The 27220-nt window shown below is 47.9% G+C and overlaps 2 protein-coding genes across 2 annotated transcripts in view; both read right to left on the minus strand.

Annotated features, from left to right (window-relative positions):
- LOC135818548 (palmitoyltransferase ZDHHC17-like) lies at positions 1-25246 on the minus strand. Its single transcript, XM_065331947.1, has 17 exons — positions 24879-25246; positions 24249-24326; positions 23602-23672; positions 23085-23158; positions 22442-22506; positions 21374-21447; positions 20084-20172; positions 18967-19095; positions 14187-14326; positions 11236-11344; positions 10647-10769; positions 10221-10280; positions 9479-9572; positions 8728-8811; positions 3893-4050; positions 1866-1957; positions 1-1270 (listed from the first exon to the last, which is right to left on the minus strand). The coding sequence occupies exons 1-17, from the start codon at positions 25049-25051 to the stop codon at positions 955-957; spliced, it is 1929 nt and encodes a 642-aa protein (XP_065188019.1). The 5' UTR covers positions 25052-25246; the 3' UTR covers positions 1-954.
- Positions 25247-26886: 1640 nt separating this feature from the next.
- LOC135818549 (palmitoyltransferase ZDHHC17-like) overlaps positions 26887-27220 on the minus strand; it is a 21669-nt gene continuing 21335 nt past the window's right edge. Inside the window, exon 17 of the mRNA XM_065331948.1 lies at positions 26887-27220. This exon is cut by the window's right edge and continues 1048 nt beyond it. The gene's annotated coding sequence lies outside the window, so the exon portion shown is untranslated.

Raw genomic sequence — 27220 nt, forward strand, 5'->3', positions numbered from 1 at the left:
CATTCACACTCGATGTGGAAGAGTGCACACATACTCTCATACAGCCAATGGCAGGAAACGATCATGTCCAGAGAACACCACACAGACATATACCTTGACAAAAGTGGAGAGAGAGAGAGACCATACATGAGTTACAAAAAGCTGGCCAGCAGATTACAATCAGTTACTAATTTAGAAAAGATGCGTTCGTAAGTGATCACAGCAGTATAAAAAGATATGAAAATAGGCCGCCCATCTTCGATTATTCAAGCACCTACTGCAGAAGTACATTGCCTACTGGGTCATGTGTAATTACGTGTGCCCATTGTGTAGTTGATTTGAGGAATGAAAGACTTCTAGCTTGCAGGGTAGATGAGTTGTGTTGAGATTGAATGAACTTGTAGTAAAGTGCTTTCATTGTCAAAACCAAACCGAACGTTGCTGACTACATTTTTTGCTGACCAGCAATGCTGAGCTCCGCACTTCAAAGTATCAGCATGGCACCAGCTGACCAGCACTGCTCAGGAGCTCAACACACGTGCTCCCAAGTGCCAACAAGGAGTGAGACCAGTGTGCAGGAACTGGAAAACAGCCTGAAAACTGGCGCTAGTAGATCTACCGGCATTGCTCAAGCAGTTCACGCAGGGCAGCGAATGCTACATATACACTCGGAGCGATGATATTGAAGGCTGCAGATGCAACTGGTCCGGTCAGATGTGTCGGGTAGATTTGAATCTGCCATACTGTGGGCTGTCGTGGTTTTACAACGCACATGCGTACAAACACACATACACACACGCGTGCACACACACACACACATATACACACACGCACACACACACACACACACACACACACACACACACTCGTGTCCGGCTTGCCTGCATGCCAGGAGATCATGTGCTATGATTCCACTGAGCCGAGCACAGCAGGCAGAATACATCCCCTGCCGTCTTCACGGCTGACGCACTTTCCCTACACGTGACTGATGGACTCAACAGGAGAAGATCTTGATGCCGTGTCATTGGCATGTCCGAACTGCCCTGATCTATCACACTCCTTCCCACTACAAGGCTTACTGCGGCTCTCACTGGCTCTGCTGTGCATGCGGGTGCTAGACCGGCGAGATGACGGGCCGTGGCGACGGCGATCCTTCGAGGACCCACGGAGCAGGCTGGAGTCTGTGTACTTGCCGATGTCGTACTCAGAGTGCCACTGATGCTGCTCCACTTTGCACACGCCCAGACAGGAGCACCGGAAGAAGTTGACAAAGTTCTGCAGTATACCACGACTACACATTAGCAGTACATGTACCAGAAGCAGCGGCAGAAGCAGCAGCAGCAGCACCAGCAGCAGCACCAGCAGCACCAGCAGCAGCACCAGCAGCAGCACCAGCACCAGCAGCAGCAGCAGCACCAGCAGCACAACAAAACAAAGGGCACACACAACAACACAAACATAAATGACATCGAAAAATAATCAGGATTCGATCTGCATTGCCAAACATGTCAATGACACAATATTCAGCACACCCTACGTCAATGCTCATTCAACTAAGTTACTTCAGATACTGTAGAAGTACGTTTTGTTTGGAATTAACTTTCGTTATATTCGTTAGGGGGCACGGAATTTTTCTGAACGTTCGGGGTAACAGACCTCAACCAAAAACGAAATTTAGTATGTAACGAACCTGCTGGTGGAGTGATCTAACGGAAGATTTCATGAACGAAAATTTGTACGTATACAGTAGAGAGAGAGAGAGAGAGAGAGAGAGAGAGAGAGAGAGAGAGAGAGAGAGAGAGAGAGAGAGAGAGAGAGAGAGAGAGAGAGAGAGAGAAGGGAAAGGTAATTTGCAGGCAATTCCCCAAATGACCCTGATGGCTTACTGGAACGGTTTCGCTGGTTGTCCTGTCTTGAGATTGAAATGGTCGTAGCGCGCTCTGTTGATATATTCATTGGTTGTGAAGCCCCTGGAAATCTGCATCACAGCAACATACAAGGGAGCCCATACAACTTGGTACATAGAGATACAGGAGTGTGCAGTCAAATCTCTCTTTAGCAAATACCCTGAGGCAGTAGACAGATTGCTGTGTGTGTATGCGGGGGGGGGGGGGGGGAGTGGTGGACAGACTCCAATGTTTGCAGAAACACGGCAAGGGTCTGAGATGACCGGTCACTAAAGAGATGTCTCTTTGGCTGTGCCACTGGGGTTGTCCACGACAGCTGCAAGTAGATGACCTGACCGACAATGGCGTCAATACCCTGCCTTGTACTTGCATTACATGTTTCATACTCAGGTTCTCACTGCTGTCTCAGCAGATGCTGAGCGTGAACAACGTAATAAAAGATCCAACAATGCTCACATGACATCATGGTACCGATCACATGACATCATGGTACCGGTCACATGACGTCACGGTATCAATCACATGATAATATCATGAAATGCGGTGACATACTTACTTAGTAGGGAGATTGGCGTTGCGACAAAGAGAGAGGGAGAGAGAGAGAGAGAGAGAGAGAGAGAGAGAGAGAGAGAGAGAAAGAGAGAGAGAGAGAGAGAGAGAGAGAGAGAGAGAGAGAGAGATAGAGAGAGAGAGACACGGAGACGAAGCGAGAGATGGCAAAACAGACTGGATGGCTGCTGTAAGCATTGATCATTGACATGGCACGGCGCGTCGAGACGTAAAGAAAGTGACTGCACATGATAAGGATGACTTGACAGGGGCAATGGCCTTGCAACGGCTCTGCCAGAATGGTGGCAGACGGGTTAGCCTGTGCAGGTTGATGGCAATGGTGGACATGGTCTAAAGGTAGAGCAGAACAGGGGAAATTAAATAAGGGGCCCATCTGTAAGTACCGATATTAATTTAGAAACGAAAACTAGTCGTTTCTCTTCAACCCCCCCCCCCCCTCCCTGAGAAACGAACAAATACAAATGGCACATAGAATCGAAAATATTTTTTCTTTTTTTCTGAACGTGCCCACACATACAAACTGTGCGTCGATATTTTTCGGGAAGCGAACAGGCGCTCAACCCCCCCCCCCCCTAAACGACTAGTTTTCGTTTCTAAATAGATATCTACATTAAAGGATGGCCCATAAGCTCATTGCGCAATGACATGGTTTGTACCACCACCACCACCCCACCCACCCAACTGGGTATGGTTGTGTGGGGTATTGAACACTGCGTTGCTGATGTGCCAGCGTACTGAGTAGCTCGCATGTATTACTCATACCTTCCAATGGCAATGCGCAATGGGCGTATGAGCAAGACTGCTGCTGCAAAATGCCTGTCCTAACTAGAGCAGGAGAGGAACAATCTGATGCCAGTTAACGTGCTTGATGAACTGGATGGTGGAGACCGAGACTTTTAAAACAACCAATTGCAGACACACTACAGAGCCACGCCAGTGGCAACATGTTTGTCCCACCTCAACATGGGCGGATCCAGGAGGGGTTCCAGGGGTTCCGCAGAACTCCCTAAATTTCGTAAATGTACTACTGGCAACCATATGCGTGTCCATGTACATGTATCAGCTATTCAGTCTTGAACCCCCCCCCCCCCCCCCTGTAAAGATGGCTGGATCCGCCGCTGCTCAATGCCAGCATGCGCTATACAGTGCTACAGATCAGCCAGTCAGTATCTAAGGTGTCGTCGCAAAAGTTTTTTTTGTGGTCCCTGAAACGAACATGATTCATTTGGGGAGGGAGGGGTGCGAGCCAAAATCGCAAGTCGACCGACACTGTACATATGTCATGTACATGCATTCGATTTTCGTCGTCCAGCATAGCAAGCTGTGTTCGATTCAGAGGAAGGGGAGGGGTCCGAGTACGAAATGAACAATGTTCGTTTCAGGGACGACAAGAAAACTTTTGCGACGACCCCTAAGTGTGCGTGCTGATGCCTTACCTGGTAGAGCTGTGAGGCGAGCAGTGCAAAGATCCACAGTGTGTATAGTATGGACTGCAGGCTGAGAGTAAACACCCACGGTGAGCAAGTGCCAATGGCTGACAGGTTAACCACCATGGGAGCACCACTCTTCACAGTCAGACAGGACAGCGAGTAGTCTGTAAATGGTAGATCCGATGAATAAAGATGCACGCATACACACAGACAGACCGGCGGACAGACAGACACACATAAACTCACACACATGCACACACATGCACACATGTGCACACACACATGCACATGCATGCACACACACACACATACACATGGACACACACACATGGACACACACACATGTACATACACACATGGACACACACATGGACACACACACACACACATGCACATACATGCACACACACCCACATGCACACACATAGACAGACACACACACATACTTTGTGTTATACAGTAGTACATTTGCTCGCTAAATAAATACATAGAGAGACAGTGAAAGACAGATAAAACATTTGCCTTTGGACTACACACGTGTGGGAGTTTCACAGTCCTTGTAAGGGGTATTCGTTTTTGATCTACAGGGTTTCGGTAGAAACTACTACTTTTGGTGGAGGTGCTGATTTGTCCTACTCAAAAGGGTAGATTCTACCTGCACTTTTCTCTATCGGCTCTACCAGGTTTGAGGCTGGTAGAAGTCGGTTACAGCAAGAGAAGCCCAGAGGGTGCAGATGGGTTGATGTCAGGGTGAAATTCCAGGATTAAATCATTTTAGTGACGTAATGAGTACGGGCATGATTCAAGCAGGTTTCCTGTTGCACAACCGCCGCTCAGTGTGCCCACTACGACACATCCTGCCACATATCTGCCTCGACGGTGATGTAATCTCGGAATTTCGCCGTGACAGACATCCATGCAGAAAAGTCAGAAGCTGCACACTCTTGGTCTCATATACTCTTGGTTGTAGTTGCTAGAGGTAGAGGAGTTACAGCAACATCACGGAGTTGTCTACAACCTAATAAACAGTGGAGAAATTCTGCAAAATGAAAAAAAGAAAGAGAAGTAAACGTAGGCAATGCACGTGGAATATGTAGGCAATGCACGTGGAACATGTAGGCAATGCACGTGGAACATGTAGGCAATGCATGTAGAACATGCTAAAAGAGGATACGCCAATTCCGTTGTCTGAAATGAAGTGGCTCGCATACATACATACATGTAGCAGCTCAAATTGTCATGTTGAATAGAATTTCCCTCAATTGTTCGCGAACAGGGATTTTTCGAAGTCGACGAATATTCATAGGTTTGGACTCTTGAGGGACTGACATCCAAACGCTTTCGCTTCCCTGTCAGCGTGGTCAGAGCAAGTGCCAGTGAAAGTGCCGGTAGTGGTTTCTTTTGTTTGCTGTCAAGATGAAGACTGTGTTTTCTGAGGATATGGAGTTAAAATTTCTCGAGATACGGCATTCCATCCTCACAGAAAAGCAGGGGAAGATGGTTTCTCAAAACGAGAAGCTTGACCAAGCTGTTGTTATACTGAACAACTACGCTGTAGAGATTGGTCATGATCAGCTGACAACCAAGGAGCTCAAAAACAAAATGGCAGCGTAAAAAGAAGGCCAAAAATGCATACGAGGCAGTACATGAGAAGATCACAACTGGTTCAAAAGTCGAGGATGACTGCTACCGAGTTTCATGTCATTTCTGTCTTCCTTCGGGTCTGAAACTCCAAGTGGGTTTTTGTTTGCTGTCAAGATGAAGACTGTGTTTTCTGAGGATATGGAGTTAAAATTTCTCGAGATACGGCATTCCATCCTCACAGAAAAGCAGGGGAAGATGGTTTCTCAAAACGAGAAGCTTGACCAAGCTGTTGTTATACTGAACAACTACGCTGTAGAGATTGGTCATGATCAGCTGACAACCAAGGAGCTCAAAAACAAAATGGCAGCGTAAAAAGAAGGCCAAAAATGCATACGAGGCAGTACATGAGAAGATCACAACTGGTTCAAAAGTCGAGGATGACTGCTACCGAGTTTCATGTCATTTCTGTCTTCCTTCGGGTCTGAAACTCCAAGTGGGTTTTTGTTTGCTGTCAAGATGAAGACTGTGTTTTCTGAGGATATGGAGTTAAAATTTCTCGAGATACGGCATTCCATCCTCACAGAAAAGCAGGGGAAGATGGTTTCTCAAAACGAGAAGCTTGACCAAGCTGTTGTTATACTGAACAACTACGCTGTAGAGATTGGTCATGATCAGCTGACAACCAAGGAGCTCAAAAACAAAATGGCAGCGTAAAAAGAAGGCCAAAAATGCATACGAGGCAGTACATGAGAAGATCACAACTGGTTCAAAAGTCGAGGATGACTGCTACCGAGTTTCATGTCATTTCTGTCTTCCTTCGGGTCTGAAACTCCAAGTGGGTTTTTGTTTGCTGTCAAGATGAAGACTGTGTTTTCTGAGGATATGGAGTTAAAATTTCTCGAGATACGGCATTCCATCCTCACAGAAAAGCAGGGGAAGATGGTTTCTCAAAACGAGAAGCTTGACCAAGCTGTTGTTATACTGAACAACTACGCTGTAGAGATTGGTCATGATCAGCTGACAACCAAGGAGCTCAAAAACAAAATGGCAGCGTAAAAAGAAGGCCAAAAATGCATACGAGGCAGTACATGAGAAGATCACAACTGGTTCAAAAGTCGAGGATGACTGCCACCGAGTTTCATGTCATTTCTGTCTTCCTTCTGGTCTGAAACTCCAAGTGGGTTCGCCATTGCAAAGCGTGCAGCCGACAACCAGGAACCAGTGGCTGACGAAGACGGAGACGATGCTCGGGATGACAAAACCCACTCTGTATCTGCCCCAAAGAAGAAGCGATTCACTTCGGACTAGTATACATAGCCGGGCCATAGGTGCGCGCCACATAATTAGGCGCGCCAATACACATTATACGCATTCCTTCTCCGTTCTCCAATGTACATTGGCGATTTTCCCTGGAAAGCTAGAAAATAGCCGAAAATAAATATGCGCCGAATATTTGTTGACTTACAGAAGCTGACAGCGAAAGTCCCTGGTTCGAGTCCTGGTGGCGACAGTCATAAAGGGAGGTTTCGCTCTGCGGAATTACGTATGAAAAGACCGTAGGAACTGCATGTGATTTTCATACGTAAAAATCAGAGCTGTTGGGTTGCGCTCTACGTGATTTCTCCACGACTGCTAAACATGCCATGTTGCTTTGGAGACGCGTTGGCTGCATGCGCTCACCGCATGCACCGCGAACCAAAACCGCGTTTTCCATTTTATTTTGCACGTTGTGTATGGTGTGTGTACCTTGTGTTTCTTGCGGCTTGAACGTTGCCATGGATAAATCCGGAAAATGCGAAAAATATTTCAAAAGGTCCTACGTAGGACCCAACATAGGAAAGAGCTTTCCTACGGAAATCCGTAGAGAGATTTACGTATGAAAGTTGCCCTCGTTCCCCGGCACGTACAACATACGGATTTTCATACGTAATTACGTAGAGCGAAACCTCCTTATTGTCTCTTTTGGTTGTGTTTACATGAGGCGTTTCAACCCGAGTCAAGTTTCAACCCGCCATGAACACAGATTGACTGGATCACTTACACGACGCATTGCGCTTGACCTGGGTTGAAATTTCAACCCTCCCCTTGAGGGGAGGGATGAAGTCAAGAAATCGTACTACCGCACTTCTGCGCGTATCTCGCGCCAGGTTTGAACAGCACTGCACAGGCCAATTTTGCGCGAAAGCATTCACGTGACCATACAGGACTGTAGAAGTGGACTTATGGCAGCATATCAGTAATTGACCCGGGTCAACTGTCTTCATGTAAACACCCACCTATTTTTTTCTCCATCGTACAGACTTTCAACCCGGGTTGAACTCGACCCGGGCTGAAAACTCTCATGTAAACACAGCCTTAGACTTTCCCCAGCCTGCAACTCCCTCAAACTAATGAAGTAACCAATTCCCCTCTCCCTATTTAGTCCCCAGGCATATGAATAATTTATCTTTTAACTACAAAAAAAGTAGAGCACGGTTTTATGGCGCCTCTAGTTTCATGCGTACGCAATCATCAGGCAAAACCGTTTCCTTCCCACCGTCCTGTTTGCTCTAATCGTTTCCCTTCTGTGTCTTTTTTCCTTTGAGAGTAGGGTGTGTGATAACAAAAGCCTTAGTCTAAGAAGCCATTCCAATTGTTCTGCATTTACCCCCCCCCCCCCCCACACACACACATGGGATCAAACGTGCCAAATTCAGTTCTAGTTCATTCCGTTCTGCTTTCAATGAGCCTTTCATGGTCCTTGTGTGTATACAGTGTTTTAAAAGTGATCCGATAGCAGATACATGTACTCCATATTCCATTGCTACAGGTTTGCTGCCATCAGACCAGTACTCACTGTACATACACTGTGATCACGAATGCCACTAGAAGACCCGTTAACAATTAAACTTGGTTGGAGTTCGCCGGGCCTCCTCCATACGCATCTCCCAAGTTAGGATTTTCGGTTTTTGACTAAAGCTGAACTTGAGAGGTACTGTAAATCAACGAATTTGGCCGGTGAGAAACTTTGGCCGATTTCGAAATGAAGCTTTTGGCCGTGATTAAACTTTGGCCGATTGGAGTTTTCAAAAGAAGAAAACAATCGTTGTTGTTGCTCTCACATGCAGCCATGGCTGAATTATGCATCATTCGCCTCTATGACAGACTTTGGCCTGCGATTCACTTTGGCCGGTTGGCACCAAAACATCAGCGAAATTAAATCGCCAGCGAAAATTAGTTGATAACAAGTATAGGAAGTGTACTATTGTATTACTTACATCGATACGCTCCATACATGAAGATGAGGTTGATCAATCCAAGTACTGCCAAGAATTGCACAAAGTAGCGATGATTGCGCTCGCCTGCCAACACATGCAGACACAGAACAGTGGACTGTATCATACAGCAGGGCATGGGATCTGTACTACCCGGTTGAAATGTAGCCATACTTCTTTGTTTTCACGCCAATGCCCCAAGCCACACTGCTACACAGCAAGCATGGTTAAAAGTGCCAAGAACTAGGCAATAGGTCAACGATGAATAGGGCTGATTCTCTATGAAAATGACCTCATTTCGTGCCGCGCACACACACACACAGAGCGCATGTTTTTGCAGAATTTAGGAGCATTGTGTGGTATGAACGCTACAAAAATTAATACAACCAGGGGATGATGGTAAATGTGCAACGTGGCCCTACTCAACTACATGGACAACAGAATCAGGTTAGAAAGTGGCTTCAAGATTGGTCGTCAACACCTGCCAAGCAGACCGATAAACATCCCATTGGACATTACCAACATTTATTATGGAATGTATGAGTGGTGCATGTGAGTACGATGGTATCAGGAATGCACTGTTCAACACCCTACACAACCTTAACCAGGTTGCTGGGCGGGGGTGTTAGTGGTACGAAATGCGTAATTTCACAGTGGGATTATTAATTTTGGTTTACCGGGTGTTAGCGGCTGTCGTGAGTTCCCTTCCAGAACGGACACGATGATTTATTTATTTTTATTTATTTCGACTTACCAACACAATTCATAATAAAAGGACAATGGTGATCGAAGCACGACACGCACTTGTCGCAGTACACACAGTGCTTGCTACGCAGTGGCTTCTTGATCTGTGCAGCATCAAATCAAACCAGACAAATCAACGCACAACATACCACTTAGAAGCCGTCCTGGGTGGAAGACCTTACCGTACTTTGCAGACAACAGTGAGCAATACCTATGATGGCATTTTTCATCTTGCTCGCATGTGAATATTGCAAGGTAACTGAGCAATACCTATGATGGCATTTTTCATCTTGCTCACATGTGAATATTGCAAGGTAACTGAGCTATATCTATGATGGCATTTTTCATCTTGCTACATGTGAATATTGCAAGGTAACTGAGCCATATCTATGATGGCATTTTTCATCTTGCTACATGTGAGTATTGCAAGGTAACCACCACTCTCTTATATTTGAAGCTCACAGCCCAATGTTCACTGCATTGTTTCTGGCCAGATATTCAGTTTCTGTATTCAATGGGAACTGGTATTGTGACTGCCCCAGTGAACCTGATCGGAATCCGGATTGAACAATCCAAAATATCCTTAGCATGCATTACATGTCAACAGACACTCATACACACACACACACACACACACACACACACACACACACACACACACACACACACACACATACACACACACGCACACACACACGCACACGCACACACACACACACGCACACACACACACACACACACACACAACTTACAAAGCATGTCTGACAAAGCTCCAGCTCTACGTTGCCCCCATCCAACACCTTCTTAACGGTCTAGAAGATAGAGACATACAAAGCACGCATATGGGTGTGCTGCGAGCATGACAATGCCAACAACCTTTCATTTCTCTTCTGTGTGTGCACAGGTGTGTAAGTGGGAGTGTGTGTGTGTGTATGTGTGTGTGTGTGTGTGTGTGTGTATGTGTGTGTGTGAGTGGCACACACGTGCATGCATGCGTACATCAATAAGTGAGCAAAGGTGGAGGCTGAAATAATGCGAGGCCCAGGACCAAGAAGCATTGGCGACGATACCGTCAAGCCAACCTATGCGGTGGCACTCGAGCATGGGTGTCTAAACATCACCGCATTCCGTTGGCTGTGCACAACTAGGTGAATTGTCATGCCATCCAGCCAGCCTACCTTGTTCCATTCAGATCTGCTGGGCCGCAAGTAACCTGGATCGCTGGTCACACTTCTGATGTTCCAGCGGAAGAGCAGTATGGTCAGGACGAGCATGGTTATATTCAGACTGAGAATGTTGACATGTGTGCCACGGAACAGAGCAAAGCAGTCAAGGATAACGAACGCAGATACAGCCGTACATTGCATACCTAGTCTAGAGCTGTGTTCTCGTTATAAATGCAACCATTCACTTCATGAGCATGTGCTAAAATTGATGCGCAGCTGGGTACAAGAGAGGGTTTAACCCCCCCCCCCCCCCCCCCGGAAACACCCTCCATGAAAAGCTCCCTTGACTATGCAGAAGTGCATGCAGATCAACAGTTGTGCTGGGCGAAATCCGGCCCAAAATGCAAGGCTGGCACTGTGAAACTTGTTCCGATCACATCACTGTACAAGTATGTGTAAACGTGTACGTCCAGCCGCATTCATACCACTTCCAGGGCGTCAAAGGCCGTGCAAGCTGAGGGCGGGAGATATGCACGTTGTGTCGGATTTCACCGAGCGCAGCTGTGCATATGCTATGGGTAGTGCATGCGTGGAAGAGGATATAAGGCCAGAAGAGGAAGAACCAGGTGACGAACATCCAGAACTTGGTTCCCAGGTAGAGACCATAGAGTAAGGGTTGCTCAAACGCTGGGTGATCCGTGTGCAAGTAGCTACAGATACATATGTGCAAATACAAAACAGAGTTAAACCAGAGTTGAGCAACTGCAATACAGTCAACTTCGCTAATAACGACTGCGGATATAACGACAATTCGCGAATAACGACAGAATTTGCATGCCCAGAGCAAAGTCCCATCCCACTGTAATACATATAAGGCCATCATTTTTTTATATCTATGTTTCGCGTCAGTTCAACTTCCAGAATCATATGCGAGAGGTGGAAAAAAATAAAAAGTGGCAAAATAATAAAAAAAGGCTCATCATCAGAGGTGTATGCACTGTACATAGCACAATAGCTCTTGTACAGATTATCGCCCATTTGTTCGTTCATGCTTAACCTTTCTAGGGGCTCCCGTAAGAAGACCATAGGTCTGTGGGAAACACCCTAGTAAAATAAATAGAATAATAATAGTACGAAGTAGTGGTTGCGACTTCGGCGATGATTTGTAAGAAAGGTTTGCTCCCCACACCGGAGCTCGCGCTATTCCGCCGACTTTACTTACACTTGACTGACTCACGACTGCCATTCAGGCACAATCTTCCTCAGCCTACTCAAGCTCAACTGATGAGGGGTGAATTCCCCGAAACACTGTGTATTGAGCAGGGAGTGGTGCTTTCTTGCAGGTTTGCCGAGTCGAAGGTTCGATGGACTTCTCGTGTGCTCTGGATGGCAGTCGTGAGTCAGTCAAGTGTAAGTAAAGTCGGCGGAATAGCGCGAGCTCCGGTGTGGGGAGCAAACCTTTCTTAGAATAATAATAATCATAATAATAATAACAGCTCGTGCATGGTGTACATTCGAAAGAAAAATCGTACATCGAAGCACAACATCTGGGTTATCAGCATGAGTAAATATTCACTTTGGACAGAGGAGGCAACCGTTGGTGCCTATGCTTCGTTGGATTATTGTACTCAGACTTCAGCAGCGGTGCAAAGACCTCCGGAACGACGCATCCTCTCAGCTTGAGGCTGTCTGGTGTTAGCTCATAGAATATTGCTCGCAGATGCCGAACAAACGATTTACCAACGCTGGCCTCGAGGCCATTTCTGAATCCCAGTTCAGAGGTCTAGCCAGGATTTTATGCCAGCCGGCCAACGTTCTAGTTAAAATGCATCGTTCTGGGGGCTGCGCCCCCAGACCCCCGCCATCAGTCAGTCACGTATCCACACAAACCCCCCCCCCCCCGCCCCCCGCACACACACCACTACAAATCTTGCATTAGAGAGGTTCTGCACAACGAAAGTTCGAACGAAGTTTCGCGACAGGCCTTGCGAAAGTGTGTACGAATTTTCGCACGAACTTTGTGTTCTGCACATTTTCGTAGTTTGCACGCGCCAAGTGCACGTACGACATGACCCAATCTCACGAAACTTCCTACGAAAGTTCATTTCGCGTTCCCTGCAAGTTTCGCGTCCAAAGTTGCGAAAGTTCGTGCGAAGTTTCTCACTTCGTGACGTAGAGCGAAAGTTCGTACACATTTTCGTTTTGCAGAATTTGCATCTCCTTTCGCTTCGTCCAATTATGGGCATTCATCAGGCAGTTGTGACAATGTGATTATAGGTATAGTACAAAATATGAAAAAGGAAGCAAACAGCTACATGAGCATGGATCATGTGTTCACCAACGTCATGTCTGCATGCAGTGTACATTGGTCATCTGACAAGACCCAGCCTAGCCACAGCCGTGTACACCACCAGAAGCAGAGAACCATGAGTCATGACCCAACCTGTTACATTTTACTGACGTACTCAAGTGCATACTCAAGTGCATTTGAGCTTGAGTGAAGAGCTAGCACTGAGCCTGAGTAGCCAGTGCTACGTACTGTACTGTACATACAATGCCTAGGATATGGGTTGTACCAAGAGTCCATATGGACTCTTGGTTGTACTCCACCATCTCTGACTCAACTTGTCTCAAGTGCTAGTGCAGTGCACTACAGTCTACATGGGGGTGACTGCAGCCGGCCAAAATTACCCTTGGAGCTGTCTCAGCCGGCAGGTCGCCCTCCAGCCGGCATTCTGCCGGCTGAGCCGGCTTTGGCTAGATCACTGCAGTTTCGCTGTATGCAACCAGTCCACACTGATGACTCGCAGGATCGTACACTCACTGTGCATGTAAGATTTTTTTATTTTTTTCCGAAAAAATCAAAACGTATGCGTGCGGACGACGCGAAACACAGCTATAAAAATGATGGCCTAATGAGACTTCGGGTATAACGACACTTCGCGAATAAGGACACCTTTTTGATGCCCCGCCGAGTGTCGTTATACGCGAAGTTGACTGTACTACACCGACTACTTTGCAACAGAAATACAGCCCTCATTGCAACCTGCAGCTTCTGTGAAGGACTCGCCAACATGTCCCAAGATAAGATGCAAGTGGAAAACTTGAACTCCCAGCACATGTATTACAAGAGCACATAACGCCAAGAGTGTGCAACTGCCGGCACAATCTCTATCCCAGTGCTGCGACGGCAGAACTACATCACGTGACATGGTTCAATAGATTATGCTGGCAAAAAGTGAAAAGTGACCACAAGAGAGTTGAACCCAAAGCAGGGTTGCGTACAAGCCTGTATCGATCATGCACAGCGTGCAAATAATATGTACGAGTTCGTCACGTGATGTGAAGTCCTGCCATCGCAGACCCTATAGCTGGAGTTGCACACTCTTGGGGGTTATGTACTCTTGATGTAATAGTAGGTGAGTTGGCATGAAAACTGTCGTCACGTTAACATACACATGACAACATTCCAACGCACACATGACATCATGCCTATGCATAAATGACATCATATCAAACACACACACATCACATCACGTCGTGCTTACTCACAAACTGGTCGTTGCGGTCCCCATGGCAATGCAGATCCATGATAGGATCATGAACATCCAGGATGAGAAAGTAGCACTGTATGCCACCAGTCCAATGCAGATACCCGGGATAATGGAACTAAGAACTTGACGACTCTTGATCTACAACAAACAGAACAAACAGCAATACAATGACAATGATACAATGTTGCCTGATGATCGTGACTACGTGAAACTCGGAGTTGGAACACAGCTCCCCCCCCCCTCTCTCTTTGTCTGTCTGTCTGTCTCTGTGTGTGTCTCTCTCTCTGTGTCTCTGTCTGTCTGTCTGTCTGTCTCTCTCTTTCTCTCTCTCTGTCTCTCTTGTGTAATACAATGTCATGTTAAACTATCAAAACTATCAAGCAAGGCTCGCATATAACAAAACAGAACAGTAGGCCTGTTTCCCAACTTGGCAATGCCACACTAGAAAAACGCTAACGCTATTTTCGACGCTATCTACCCCGGATCAGGGAAATGACGATAAAGTTCTGCGTTGAAACCTTATTTAGTCGAAAATAGCGTGAGGCTTGACGATATCTGGTTTATCAGCATTTTTACTGGATGCGTGAGTTTTGACAGGTTTTTGACGGGATCCTGGGATAATTTTTGTACTGCCGCGGAAGTTCAAAGCCACGCGTGTGTGGAGGAAAGGCCTCTTCCTCTTTCACTTTGCTTGTTGTCGCGTCAAGCTAGACTAGCTGTCTGTCATCATGAGTGACCTCATTTTTTGCCAGGTTCCCCGGCGGAACAGCCTGCTGTTGCTCAGCACCACTCACCAGCCAGCTCATCTTCTTCTGCCTCCAGCACCGGAGAGGTAACAACGCCAACGCAGGAGGTCTCCAGAACTCGCTTTTCGGAGAGGAAATTCTGTTGTTTCGGGCGGTCCTGGCACGGGAGTTCCCCTTTGCCCGTGGATCTAAGGCTTGGGAAGAAATTTGATAAAGGAAGACTTTACTTTTATTGAGATCTCTCAGAAAGCTAAAGGAGAGAAAATATTATTTAGTTGATTGTTCCACCTAGGAACACACGCTTCTTGCCATCCGTCGTGAGTCAGTCAAGTGTCAAGTTCGGCAAGAAACGTGTGTTCCTAGTTGGAACAATCAACTTCATGACTATTACCGCCGAAGTCGCAACTTCTATTAAAGTTCAAAATAGAAAAATTGAAATTTGTTCGCATCGTGCCAGGCTGGCAAGGACTGTTGCCATATCCACCATGGCAACGGTTCACGTTGAAGTAGCGTCAGATTGCTAACGCATAAAGTCCATTTGACGCAAAATTCAACGTTCTCTTTTACCGTTTAATAGCGTTATCGTCTCAATGCTAAGGGTACCTACTGTCCTTGAAGAACCTACAGAGGTTATGCAGATGACGCCATGGTGATGAACTAGCAGAATAGCTTATGGGCGCCCATACAGGGCGAGATGGCGGAATCGCTTACGGGCGCCCATACAGGGCGAGTTGACGGAACCGCTTATGGGCGCCCATACAGGGCGAGATGGCGGAATCGCTTACGGGCGCCCATACAGAGCGAGTTGACGGAACCGCTTATGGGCGCCCATACAGGGCGAGATGGCGGAATCGCTTACGGGCGCCCATACAGGGCGAGATGGCGGAATCGCTTACGGGCGCCCATACAGGGCGAGTTGACGGAACCGCTTATGAGCGTCCATACAGGCGAGATGGTGGAAGCTTACGGGCGTCCATACACGGCGAGTCGGCGGAACCGCTTACGGGTGTCCATACACGGCGAGTAGGCGGAACTGCTTACGGGCGCCCATACAGGGCGAGTCGGCGGAACATCGTACGGGTACGGGTGCCCATACGGGGCGAGTCGGCGGAACCGTTTACGGGCGCCCACACAGGGCGAGTTGGCGGAACCGCTTACGGGCGCCCATACACGGCGAACCAATCCTCGCGTGCCATCACTGCTCTTATGGTTGCCAACATCCTCACCCAGAGTTTCAACCTGGGAGACTCTTTGGCAGAGGTCGCCAGCCTGAAGGCCTCTAATCGCAAGGATGTGAAGGCAGCTGCCACGGAAGCCCTTCGGCAATTCAACGCCCGAGCCTCCTCTGCCCTCCAGCACTCCATCGACCTTGGCAGTGAGGCTGGTGCGTCCAGCTGGCTCACGTGTCGCCCCCTCAGTCGGCATGGGTTCAGCTTGTCGAAGTGTGAATTTCACGATGGTCTGGCATTGCGGTATGGCTGGTACCCGGCACGGCTCCCTTCTACTTGTGTCTGTGGTGCCACCTTCTCTGTTGAGCATGCTCTCTCTTGCCCCACCGGTGGTTTCCCGACGCTCCGACACAATGAGGTACGGGACATCATCGCTGGCCAACTGAAGAAGGTGGCACACAGCGTAGAAGTAGAGCCTCATCTCCAACCCCTCACCGGCGAGCTTTTCCGCTACCGGACGGCGTCCACCGAGGATCAGGCCCGTCTGGATGTGGCGGGGAGTGGCCTGTGGGGAGGACGGTTTTAACGCGTTTATCTTGATATACGGGTGTTTAACCCATTCGCTCCTTCGAACCGTTCCTCTTCTCTCGCTGCTCGCTACCAGAGCCACGAGCGCGAGAAGTGTGGCAGGTATGGTCAGAGGGTGCAAGAAGTTGAGCGAGCCTCCTTCGTACCAGTCGTATTCTCGGCCACAGGTGGAGCCGGTCGAGCTGCTTCCGCTCTTCTCAAGCGAATTGCTGCTCTGTCTGCAGAGAAAACCGGAGAACCATACGCAATAGTGATGGCGTTGCTGCGTTGTCGTCTCGATTTTGGTCTCCTGCGTGCCAGTGTTGCCTGCCTTCGCGGTGCCCAGCGGATGCGCCGCGTCAATGATCAGTCTGCTGTCCTCGCAAACGCGGAGGCTGCATCGATTTAAATCTCTTTGCAACTCCTGCAGTTGAAGTACTGAGTACAGCCAGACCTCGCTTAACCGCACACATCTGTTTTCCACAAAAATATCCGGATAGGCGAGGGAACCGGATAACTGAACACACATACTGTATATGCATGTGGCATGTCAAAAGCAGAGACATCGTACATACATGTAGACAGGGCCTATGCAGTACAACTAGCGTGCCCAGTATGTAAAACAAGGGAGAAAATGACAAGTGCATGCAACTGAGTGCTGTCCGCATACTCCCAGCAGGCCAAGGACCTCATTTGCTTGTACAACTCCCTGATACTAGCTTCTGCAAGCCACATGCAACCGGATACGACGAAGCTTTTTGTACACATTTTAACCAGTTTGTACACAAAATCATGCACCGGTATGCGGATCGCGAGGTCCGGTTATGTTGTATGCATAACATATGCCGCACATCGGTAACCAGCGATTTTCTTCGGGATGGCGAGGGACCCGGATAAACGAGGACCGGATAAGCGAGGACCGGATAAGCGAGGTCTGACTGTATCATTATTATCTTGTGTATGTGTGTGTATGCGGGTGTCAGCAGATTTGATAAAAATAATTTTACCCCTCTTGATTTCTCATCATTGTGTTGCTTTTAATTTTGCCCATGAAAGAGGCTGTTGGATTCTTTAAAAAAATACACGGCGGTCGGCGGAACCGCTTACAAGCGCCCATACAGGGCGAGTCGGCGGAACCGCTTACGGGCACCCATACAGGGCGAGTTGGCGGAACTGCTTACGGGCGCCCATACACGGCGCCGGTGAGTCGGCGGAACCGCTTACGGGCGACCATACAGGGCGAGTCGGCGGAACCACATACGGGCTCCCATACAGGGCGAATTGGCGGAACCGCTTACGGGCGCCCATACACGGCGAGTCGGCGGAACCGCTTACGGGCGCCCATACAGGGCGAGTTGGCGGAACTGCTTACGGGCGCCCATACAGGGCGAGTTGGTGGAACCGCTTACGGGCACCCATACATGGGGAGTCGGCGGAACCGCTTATGGGTGCCCATACGGGGTGAGTCGGCGGAACCGCTTGTGGGAGCCAAGTGCATGCATACAGCATGAGTCAGCGGTTTTCGCTTGACCTAGTGCATGCATCGCTGTGCACATGTGCCCTCGATTTTGCCAAAGCTCTCGACTGATGACGTAATAGCATAACCTCTGTGTAATGCTCCGATGGAGTGAGAGTGCAGGCAAGTTGTGACAAGGCCAACACAATGCTACCTATCGATCCAGGGAACGATTGCAGTAGGAGCTTCCAGTCAACAAACTTTGAAGCACAGCGCAAAACAGCCCGCTGAGAGAGGTAGGACTTTTTGTCCGGTACACAGTCGTAATGCAGCAGCACATCCTCGTGCAGCACACAGGTGTTCAAATTCCACTTGACCAATCTAAAGGTGCTAAAACGCATCATTCATGCTATGTTCACTGGGCCTTGAACTTTTAGTACTTTGACTAATTTTTCATCGAATCAACTAAGGGGTCGTCGCAAAGGTTTTCTGTCGTCCCTGAAACGAACATTGTTCATTTCGTGCCCGGACCTCTCCCCTCCCTCTGAAACGAACACAGCTTGCTATGCTGGACGACGAAAACCGCATGCATGTACATGTCATATGTACAGTGTCGGTCGACTTGCGATTTTGGCTCGCACCCCGCCCCAAATGAATCATGTTCGTTTCAGGGACGACAAAAAACTTTTGCGACGACCCCTAAACTGTACACAGTGCTGACTCAGTCCGGAATTCTAATTCAAAGCCACAGTATCGGCATCGTGAAGGGCAATCAAGAGATATTATATTACTTTCATCAACACACTCAGTATATCTGTGGGCAGCGCACCACTCACTCACGGGATCAAGGCGAAGGCAGTGGAACAGTGCGTTGACAGTGTTGGCACGCTGGTCCCGCAGCCGCTTCACGTTGAGCAGGGTCTGGTTGGTGGCCGTGCCGGAGGAGACACACTCGAGAGGGGTAAGTCCCTGAATGGGCACACGGAATACACAACAGAGGGGTAAGTCCCTGAACAGGCACATACAATGCACACCAGAAGGGTAAGTCCCTGAATGGGCACAGGGAATACACAGCAGAGCAACCGGAAGCAACAGGTGAAGATGAGGAGACAGGAGAGAACAACATGTCCACTACTTTAACAGAACACAGACAAAGAAAACTGAAGCAACAAAACAAATGTCATATTGGCCGGCAAATGCAGCTACCACAAAATTGATCAACCATAATTGAGAGAAGAAAAACTCAAATTGCAGCGTTCTTCGCCAACCAGTTGACAATCAGGTGACTGGGTCCTTAGAAACGATGCTAGAGATGAAACTGAACGTGGCAATGTAAGATATAGACTGGCATGTCGTCACCAGTGCATGGTATGAGGCGTGTACGATGCTAGAGATGAAACTGAACGTGGCAATGTAAGATATAGACTGGCATGTTGTCACCAGTGCATGGTATGAGGCGTGTACGATGCTAGAGATGAAACTGAACGTGGCAATGTAAGATATAGACTGGCATGTCGTCACCAGTGCATGGCATGAGGCGTGTGGATAAAATGCGGGAAGAAATTCTACAGTTCACTTGTAAACGAACGGCATATACCGGTGAACAGCATTGCTACATGTACATGCACAGTGCGTATTGTGACGATCGACTGGCTGTGCTACCATCACAAGAGATGCAACCTCAGGCAGCTCAACAGGTGCAGCAACCCTGGCATGCTCATCACACCCTCTTACTATACAGTTACTGAGGATTACTTACCGGCATCCCCCCCCCCCCCCATCCACCCCTTAAAACCAGAACAACCATTGCACCCCATGCACGAAACACATGGTCATTCTCTTCCCTGCATGTAAGTTACATGCACACGCAACTTACGCACGCACACACACACACACACACACACACACACACACACACACACACACGCACACACATACTGGTAACATACAAACTCACAGCAGCATTAGTGACGTCCAGCCTAACACCAGCCTTGAGCAGTTGTTCTATGGCAAGGTGATTCCCTTCCTGGATGGCTAAATGGAGAGCTGTACAATAAGACCACCAAGTCAAACAGTGAGTGACATGTTTAGAAGCGTGTGTTTCGAAATAAGAGCGCATGGTGGTGACGGATTGAGAATATAGTAAAGTGGAGTATGGCCGAAAGCTCTGTCGCAATATTTTATTGTCAAGCTTCGAAGTCGGAGGAAAATGTTGAACGGACTCTGCTGGGATGACAGCTACACCATAGCTCAGTGGTTAGACTTAGAGCATCGCTGGCCTCAAGCAACGGTCCGTGGCTGGAGTTCTGGTGGTGACAGTCCATTTTTTCTTCAGACTTTTCCCCTTTCTTCCATTGCCTCAACACATGAAGTCAAACAGCGTAAATCTATCATCACTGTCCAAGTGTCACATCAGTGAGACGAACATCGGCACAGGATGGTGGTAGCAATCATGCACCGTATGCTAGTACCGTAAAGTACCGTTGATCCGCCCCCCACGCCATGTCGCTTCCCAGCTGGGTTTTCAGCAGGGGGCGGGAATTAGATCAAGGCTGTCAAGTGCAGTACGATGTACAACAACTTGGAGGATCAGACTCGATGTGCTGGATTGTGCACATTTTCATCCCGCACTGACACGTTTTGTGTACAGCAGTGCATGCGTCGGTTCAACATCGTATTTCGTTGTATACGCCAAAGTCGCTTCATAGGTAGAAAATCGACCGGGGGCGGGAATTAGAGAGGGGGCGGATCAACGGTACTTTACGGTAACCGTTATTCCGGAGTATAAGCAGCACTGGAGTATATGCCGCACCCAGACGTTTCGTCACGCGATACAGGCAATCTGACATCGACCCTATTTATCACCATCGTAGTATAGGGCGCACCGACTATTTTGGGTGAACTACTGGCTTTTAAAGTAGGGCTGATCGGGTAATGAATTCAGGTAGTTCTGGGTTTTTTTTTACATAGTTTGTACAGTGAGTGTGCACTTGCGCTACATAGAAAGTGTACAGCACATAGCCGTGCTTTTTACATGCACTATTTTGAAAATACCGTACTCCCACTACCCGATCGGGTTCTCAGGAGCAAACTGCTACCCTAATACCGCTCTAATTACGGGTAGCACCCTACTACCCGTTGACACCCCTATTTTGAAGTGTGGCTTAATTCTCCGGAAAATACGGTAGTCTCTGCAGAATACAATTGAGAGGCGTACGCCGGGGTAGTTCTGGGGTAGTGTACTTACGCGTGTTTCCATTGACCGTATCAACTGCCTGAAGTGCGGCACCGCGACGAATGAAAAATTGTGTCATCTCACCCCTGAAGTAACGCAGCATGGACATACGCACAAACAGACAGAGGGACGGGCGGATGGATGGACACACGTAGATAAACAAGCGTACACACATATAAACAGACAGACAAAAGGACGGACAGACAAAAGGACGGACAGACAAAAGGACGGACAGACAGACGGACAGACAGATACACACACAGATAAGTAAACACACAGACAAACAGACAGGCAGAATAATGGACAAACACACGCACACACACGCACACAGAAAACAAACAAATACATGCACACAGACAAACAGACAAACAGGCAGACAGAAGGACAGACAGAAGGACGGACAGCCAGACACACACACAAACATACACGAAGACCAACACACACATGCATGCCCAATGGCAACAACACATGGAACAGACAGTAGCACATTGCCGCAAACACTCACACCAAGAGCAGAGTGTGCAACGCCTGATCCAGCTCTGCATAGGGTCTTGGTCGAGCGTAATCGGATCTTCTGATGTCATGCGTACACTCCACACCAGCGCAAGGCCGGTCTCGAGGCAGGGCACCGTTGTTTTTGATCCGAGAGTACCCGCGACTCCCCGGGTTCCCCTCAGTTGTGTACGGTATTATGACGCAAAGATCCGATTACGCTCGACCAAGACCCTATGCAGAGCTGGATCAGGCGTTGCACACTCTGGGGGGGGGGGGTTATGTACTCTTGCTCACACACTACAAGCACTGTACCAGTCAAACAACGGACCTGCCATGACTACAGCCTTCTGCACTCCACGGGTGTATCAACAATTGAGGTTCACCATGATCACCTTAGGTTTTACTGTGTTTGATTAGCTTCGCGAACATTGCGACATGGCTTCATTGTGTAATGTTTCCCGAAAAAGAGGCTATAAATTTGGCGTGTCATCAATTAATATGCTCAGAGCTGCACTCAGATAGCATATCTATATCTTCCCTCAGAGAATGACATTTGCTACTGTCAGCAAACTGGCTTCACCTTACCTTTTGGAAAAGCGACAAGCAATCATCAGTGGAGTCATGCCTTCGGTATCTCTCACATCAATGTCCTGCAATAACATCCAAGGAGAACGACAGAAACAACAAGAGCAACAATAAGAGCAACAACAACAACAACAATCTCTTATTGGCCACAGGCCATCGTGAGAATAAGATTCGAAACAACAACAACAACAACAACAACAACAACAACAACAACAACAACAACAACAACAACAACAACAACAACAACAACAACAACAACAACAACAACAACCACAACAACAACAGCAGCAACAGCATCCACAGCAGCAGCAGCAGCAGCAGCAAGAACATCTCACTCCACAAAACAATTTGATTTGCAATCTCCAATCGACCTACACACACTCTCTCTCCCTCCCTCTCTCTCTCTTTTGTCCCTCTCTCTCTCTCTCTCTCTCTCTCTCTCTCTCTCTCTCTCTCTCTCTCTCTCTCTCTCTCTCTCTCTCTCTCTCTCTCTCTCTCTCTCTCTCTCTCTCTCTCTCTCTCTCTCTCTCTCTCTCTCTCTCTCTCTCTCTCTCTCTCTCTCTCTCTCTCTCTCTCTCTCTCTCTCTCTCTCTCTCTCTCTCTCTCTCTCTCTCTCTCTCTCTCCTCTCCCTCTTGGTCTTACCTGTCCACACGCTACCAGGTAGGCAACAATCTTCCAGTCACCATTGTGTGAGGCAAGATGCAGTGGACTTACACCTGCAACAAAAGAGGTACATGTACATTCATATGATTGAGATGTGAGAGATGATGGCCACAGGCAGCAGCAGCACAACAACAACAGCATAGTCATAATACACTCTCAATTACAATCGCTTCAGTAGCAACGCAACACACCGAAACAGCTCACGGCACCGGGATAGCTCATTGGATATGTTCGTGTCAACATTAGAGTTGACGTGACTGAATCCCAATGCCACTATCACGGGATGAATCCTGCCATTGTGTAAATCGCCTCTAAGAGGGGTACCCTAACATGCTTTACTTTATGTTGAAGCATGGGTTCAGGGCTAAGAGGATGGCCCGTTCTTTGCAGACTGACAGGCTGTTACTCCCCACACTGGCCGTTAAGTAGAGGTTTTACCGTACTAGTACTCACCGCACCTCTAGTATAGCTGCAGGCTGCATGTCAATCTCCTTACCGTTGCAGTCAGGAATGGAAGGATCCGCTCCACTCTTCATCAGCAACATCACGGTGTCCAGCTTTGCCGAACTGGCAGAGTGGAACACACGCATACACACACACACACACACACACACACACACACACACACACACACACACACACACACACACACACACACACACATGTACCATGACACAGGGCACCGACAAAGATAAACATGACCGCTTGTTAAAGCACCGGACACACTTACATGCGTGCAATGTGTAGATTGAGTGTGCAAAGCTCTTCACTCCCCCAACTTTCAAAATGGTCTCTTTACTGTGAATAACTTAATTAACTTTGCATTCCACCAGATTTTCGGGCTGGTCCATAACCAGAGTGAAAAATGAGTTGGAGAAGTGAAGAGTTATACATGTGTAAGTGGCTGTGTTGGAGTTTACGAACTACTCGAAAAGTTGTGGCACACCTGTAAGTAAGCTGATAAGCGATGAAAAGACCAGCTGAATCGACATGTATAACGGCTTTATTTTACTTTGAAGAACAAATGGAATGCAAGTTTCTCATCGTGATTACAACTGTTGTCATCTCGTTACCTGTTTAAAGCTGCAGGTATTACGGTAAAGCTCAAGACAATGCCCACTGTCCCGCTTTCTCATAACTTACTACGTAGCCCAGTAGAGTGGCGATGAGCGCAAGTTTCCACCGACTGTATTCACATCACAACCGTTGCCGAGTAGATACCTGCGCATGAATACACATGCATAGACACAATTGCACATGCATAGACACAATTGCACATGTATAGACACCATTGCACATGCACACACAACATGAAATGATGTGGGCTTCACTTCCCTTCTACATTGTGGTTTGAGGGACAGTGTATGCATGTTTGAATAAGGCCTCGTTGGTCTGGACTGCATTTTGCGGTGAGCAGGTCAGAGCCTTGAAAGTGATCGTGAAGGGACCTCGTGTATATCGAGACACATGCACTAGTTACCTTGGCTTCGCCTCGGTTTTTATACTGGAGTATATATCTGTACATACACTCGGTCCCTTGTTATAATACATGGTAGCCGGATGCTACAGCATGCATGGGATGGAGCCGTCCTCGACTCAGATTAACTCTTGAGAACGTCAGAGGCGCATCATATCAAGATGTTTGAAGATTTGAGAGGTTTTATTTCCAAGATTTCAGACATTTAACAATTTGGCAATATGGCGAAATGTTTGTACGAGCAGATTTTCGCCCACCAATACAATTATAGTACGAACGTATCCGTCTGTTCTCACCTAACTACATCACATCTGCCATTGATCGACGCCCAGTGCAGGGCGAGGCATTTTCCGGGGAGAACATTGCCCTTCTCTGTCAATCGCCTCACGTCTGTAAGGTTTCCGGATCGCGCAGCATCTTCCAGTTGTTCCTGGGGCGTTTTCTGTTGGTCTGAAGCACTTCCCTCCATGACTGTTGCTCACTAATTCCGACTTTCACACTACAGCCAGGAAGATGGTTGTATTCCTCATCGAAAACATAGCGCTGTGTGCATGCCCTGGCCAGAAATCCGAAAACTCTATCACCGTGCAGACCTACAAACATGCACTGGATTTGACAGCCTTCCGAGTAGTTGGGCTGCTTTTCGAAAGTCAAACACAGGAAAGTCAGGGCTCACCACGACCATACAAAGCGTCAATAACGGTCATTTGGATTTGACCAATCAGCGCGCAGCAAAACGGGCTGTTTCTTGCAATTGTGGGGTGTTTTCTGAGTGGAGCTTGGCTGTATTCGTTGGTTTTAGACATTAGGCCATTGTGGATTCGTGTTCAGAAGGTGTGTCTTTGGGGGGTTACCGTCTCGAATTTTTCGATTTGGCCTTCGTTTGGCTGAGATCGGATGGTGAAATCACTCAAACGCGAAGGCGTGCAAACAAGTGAATGAAGAGAAAATTAGAAATCGGGGACGGTAAACCGATAGAGAATTCCAAGACCTTGAAAATGAGCTATCGATGATGAGAATCGGCCAAGGAGAACCGCTGTTCTACTTTTTTGAAGACATCAAGGTCGGCCGTGCGTCGCCGCGCGCACCAACAAAAACTGGCAGCCGTGCGCATATCTGCAAGTACAAGAAAGGGCGGAGGAGACAGCAAGGCAAGCGTTCCAAGTGAAGAGTTTACCTTCGTGTTGACTCAAGCTAAGGACTCATGCCAGTCAGGGATCATACTACATGTAGTCACCTCTCATCATGGTCATGACTAAGGGATTCATTTGTGACAAGGAAACTCCCCACTCGCAGCGTGAAAGCTGCGAGGCCAAACAGAAAAGAGTGTGCCGAGTCGCGATCAGGAAACGCTGAGTTCTACTGACAACATTGGTTAGCTAGGCGCGGAAAATTCTTGTAGATGCCAGGACTCAAGTTCACCAGTACCCCACGGACATATCTTGGTCGACACCCACCAGCGGATTGAGAAAAATGACCAAGATTGCTTGGAGAAAGGACGTCTTCTCCGCGTGTCTTTCCCGACATCAAACAACAAGATTCGCTTCGGCACTGGCCCTTCGCTGTACAGAGTAGACCAGGAAGTCGTAAAATACCGGTATTTTACGACTAGACTGTACATCGCTGTACATCGATGAGCATGAACTCGGGTGCGTAGCCGCTATGACTGCACAAACTCTGGCTTTGGCGGCATTCAAAATGGTGGTCGACGCTTTTTGAATTTTGTATGGTCGTGGTGAGCCCTGAAAGTCGTACAACAACGACGTCGTTACGTACGTGCCAGGTAGCTGTCGTCCAGGAGACCACTGCTTGCTCAAACTCACCCCGAGAATGCTGGATCATGCCCAAAAGCAAGAGTCCATAACCCCCGGGGGGTTATGGACTCTTGCCAAAAGGGATCTCAAAACCAGGAATGCCGCATGCATGCTTTTAAAACCACGTGTGTCCTTTGCCTTTTAAATAATTGTTGGGCTTTTTGTTCATTCGTCAAATTGCTTTGCTCTGCCTACAACATTATAGGCTATGCCGGGCTACAGACTCAGAGCCAGCCACAAGCTTGCCAGTATTGCAAGATCTAAAACAAGTACTATCCGTCCCCGGATCGTGGAAGAGTGTTGTCCTCTTGCAGCTTGGCGGTTGGATGTTTTCGGAAAGTGTGATCAGTCAGGCACGTCAAAGACCAACTAAAAAAAATACTTTGAAGTCCTGTATCTAAGTACATGACAAAGCTCAGCAGCAGCAGCAGCAACACCCATCGCCACCGCTGCCCGCGCGCTGGCGTCAGCAGCCACAGAAAAAAGAGTGTACATCTCGTACGAGTCTCGCCAGGGCTAGGGGACTGAGAATCGCATGGGGAAACTGTTTTAGTTTCCGCGTAAGTGTTCAGGTTACAACAAAGAGCTGAACACGCCATGAAGTAGCAGAGACAACAACGAAACTTGAAAGCAAATTGAGTAATGAGCAGGAGTGATTCGCTAATTGCAAAAACAGAAGAAAGTAATGAGTTAGTTGAAATAGTGAACTGCCCTATGTTTCATCAAGAGACACTTATCTTAGAGGTACAACACCTGTAGAAGAAAGAAAACTAAAAAGCTACTGGGAGAAAGGTTTACCTATGCCATAAAAGCTCTGAACAAGA

Source organism: Sycon ciliatum, chromosome 5, assembly GCF_964019385.1.
Source record: "Sycon ciliatum chromosome 5, ocSycCili1.1, whole genome shotgun sequence".
Lineage (NCBI taxonomy): Eukaryota > Metazoa > Porifera > Calcarea > Leucosolenida > Sycettidae > Sycon > Sycon ciliatum.

Excerpts from the sequence above, each read along its gene's own strand:
- LOC135818548 (XM_065331947.1), bottom strand. The coding sequence starts at position 25,051 with ATGGAGGGAAGTGCTTCAGACCAACAGAAAACGCCCCAGGAACAACTG. Across the intron at positions 23,673-24,248 it reads CCACTCTACTGGGCTACGTA|TTCGGCAAAGCTGGACACCG; the intron begins GTAAGTTATGAG and ends CCACTCTGCCAG. Across the intron at positions 1,271-1,865 it reads CAACCAGCGAAACCGTTCCA|TCGTGGTATACTGCAGAACT; the intron begins GTAAGCCATCAG and ends GCTAATGTGTAG.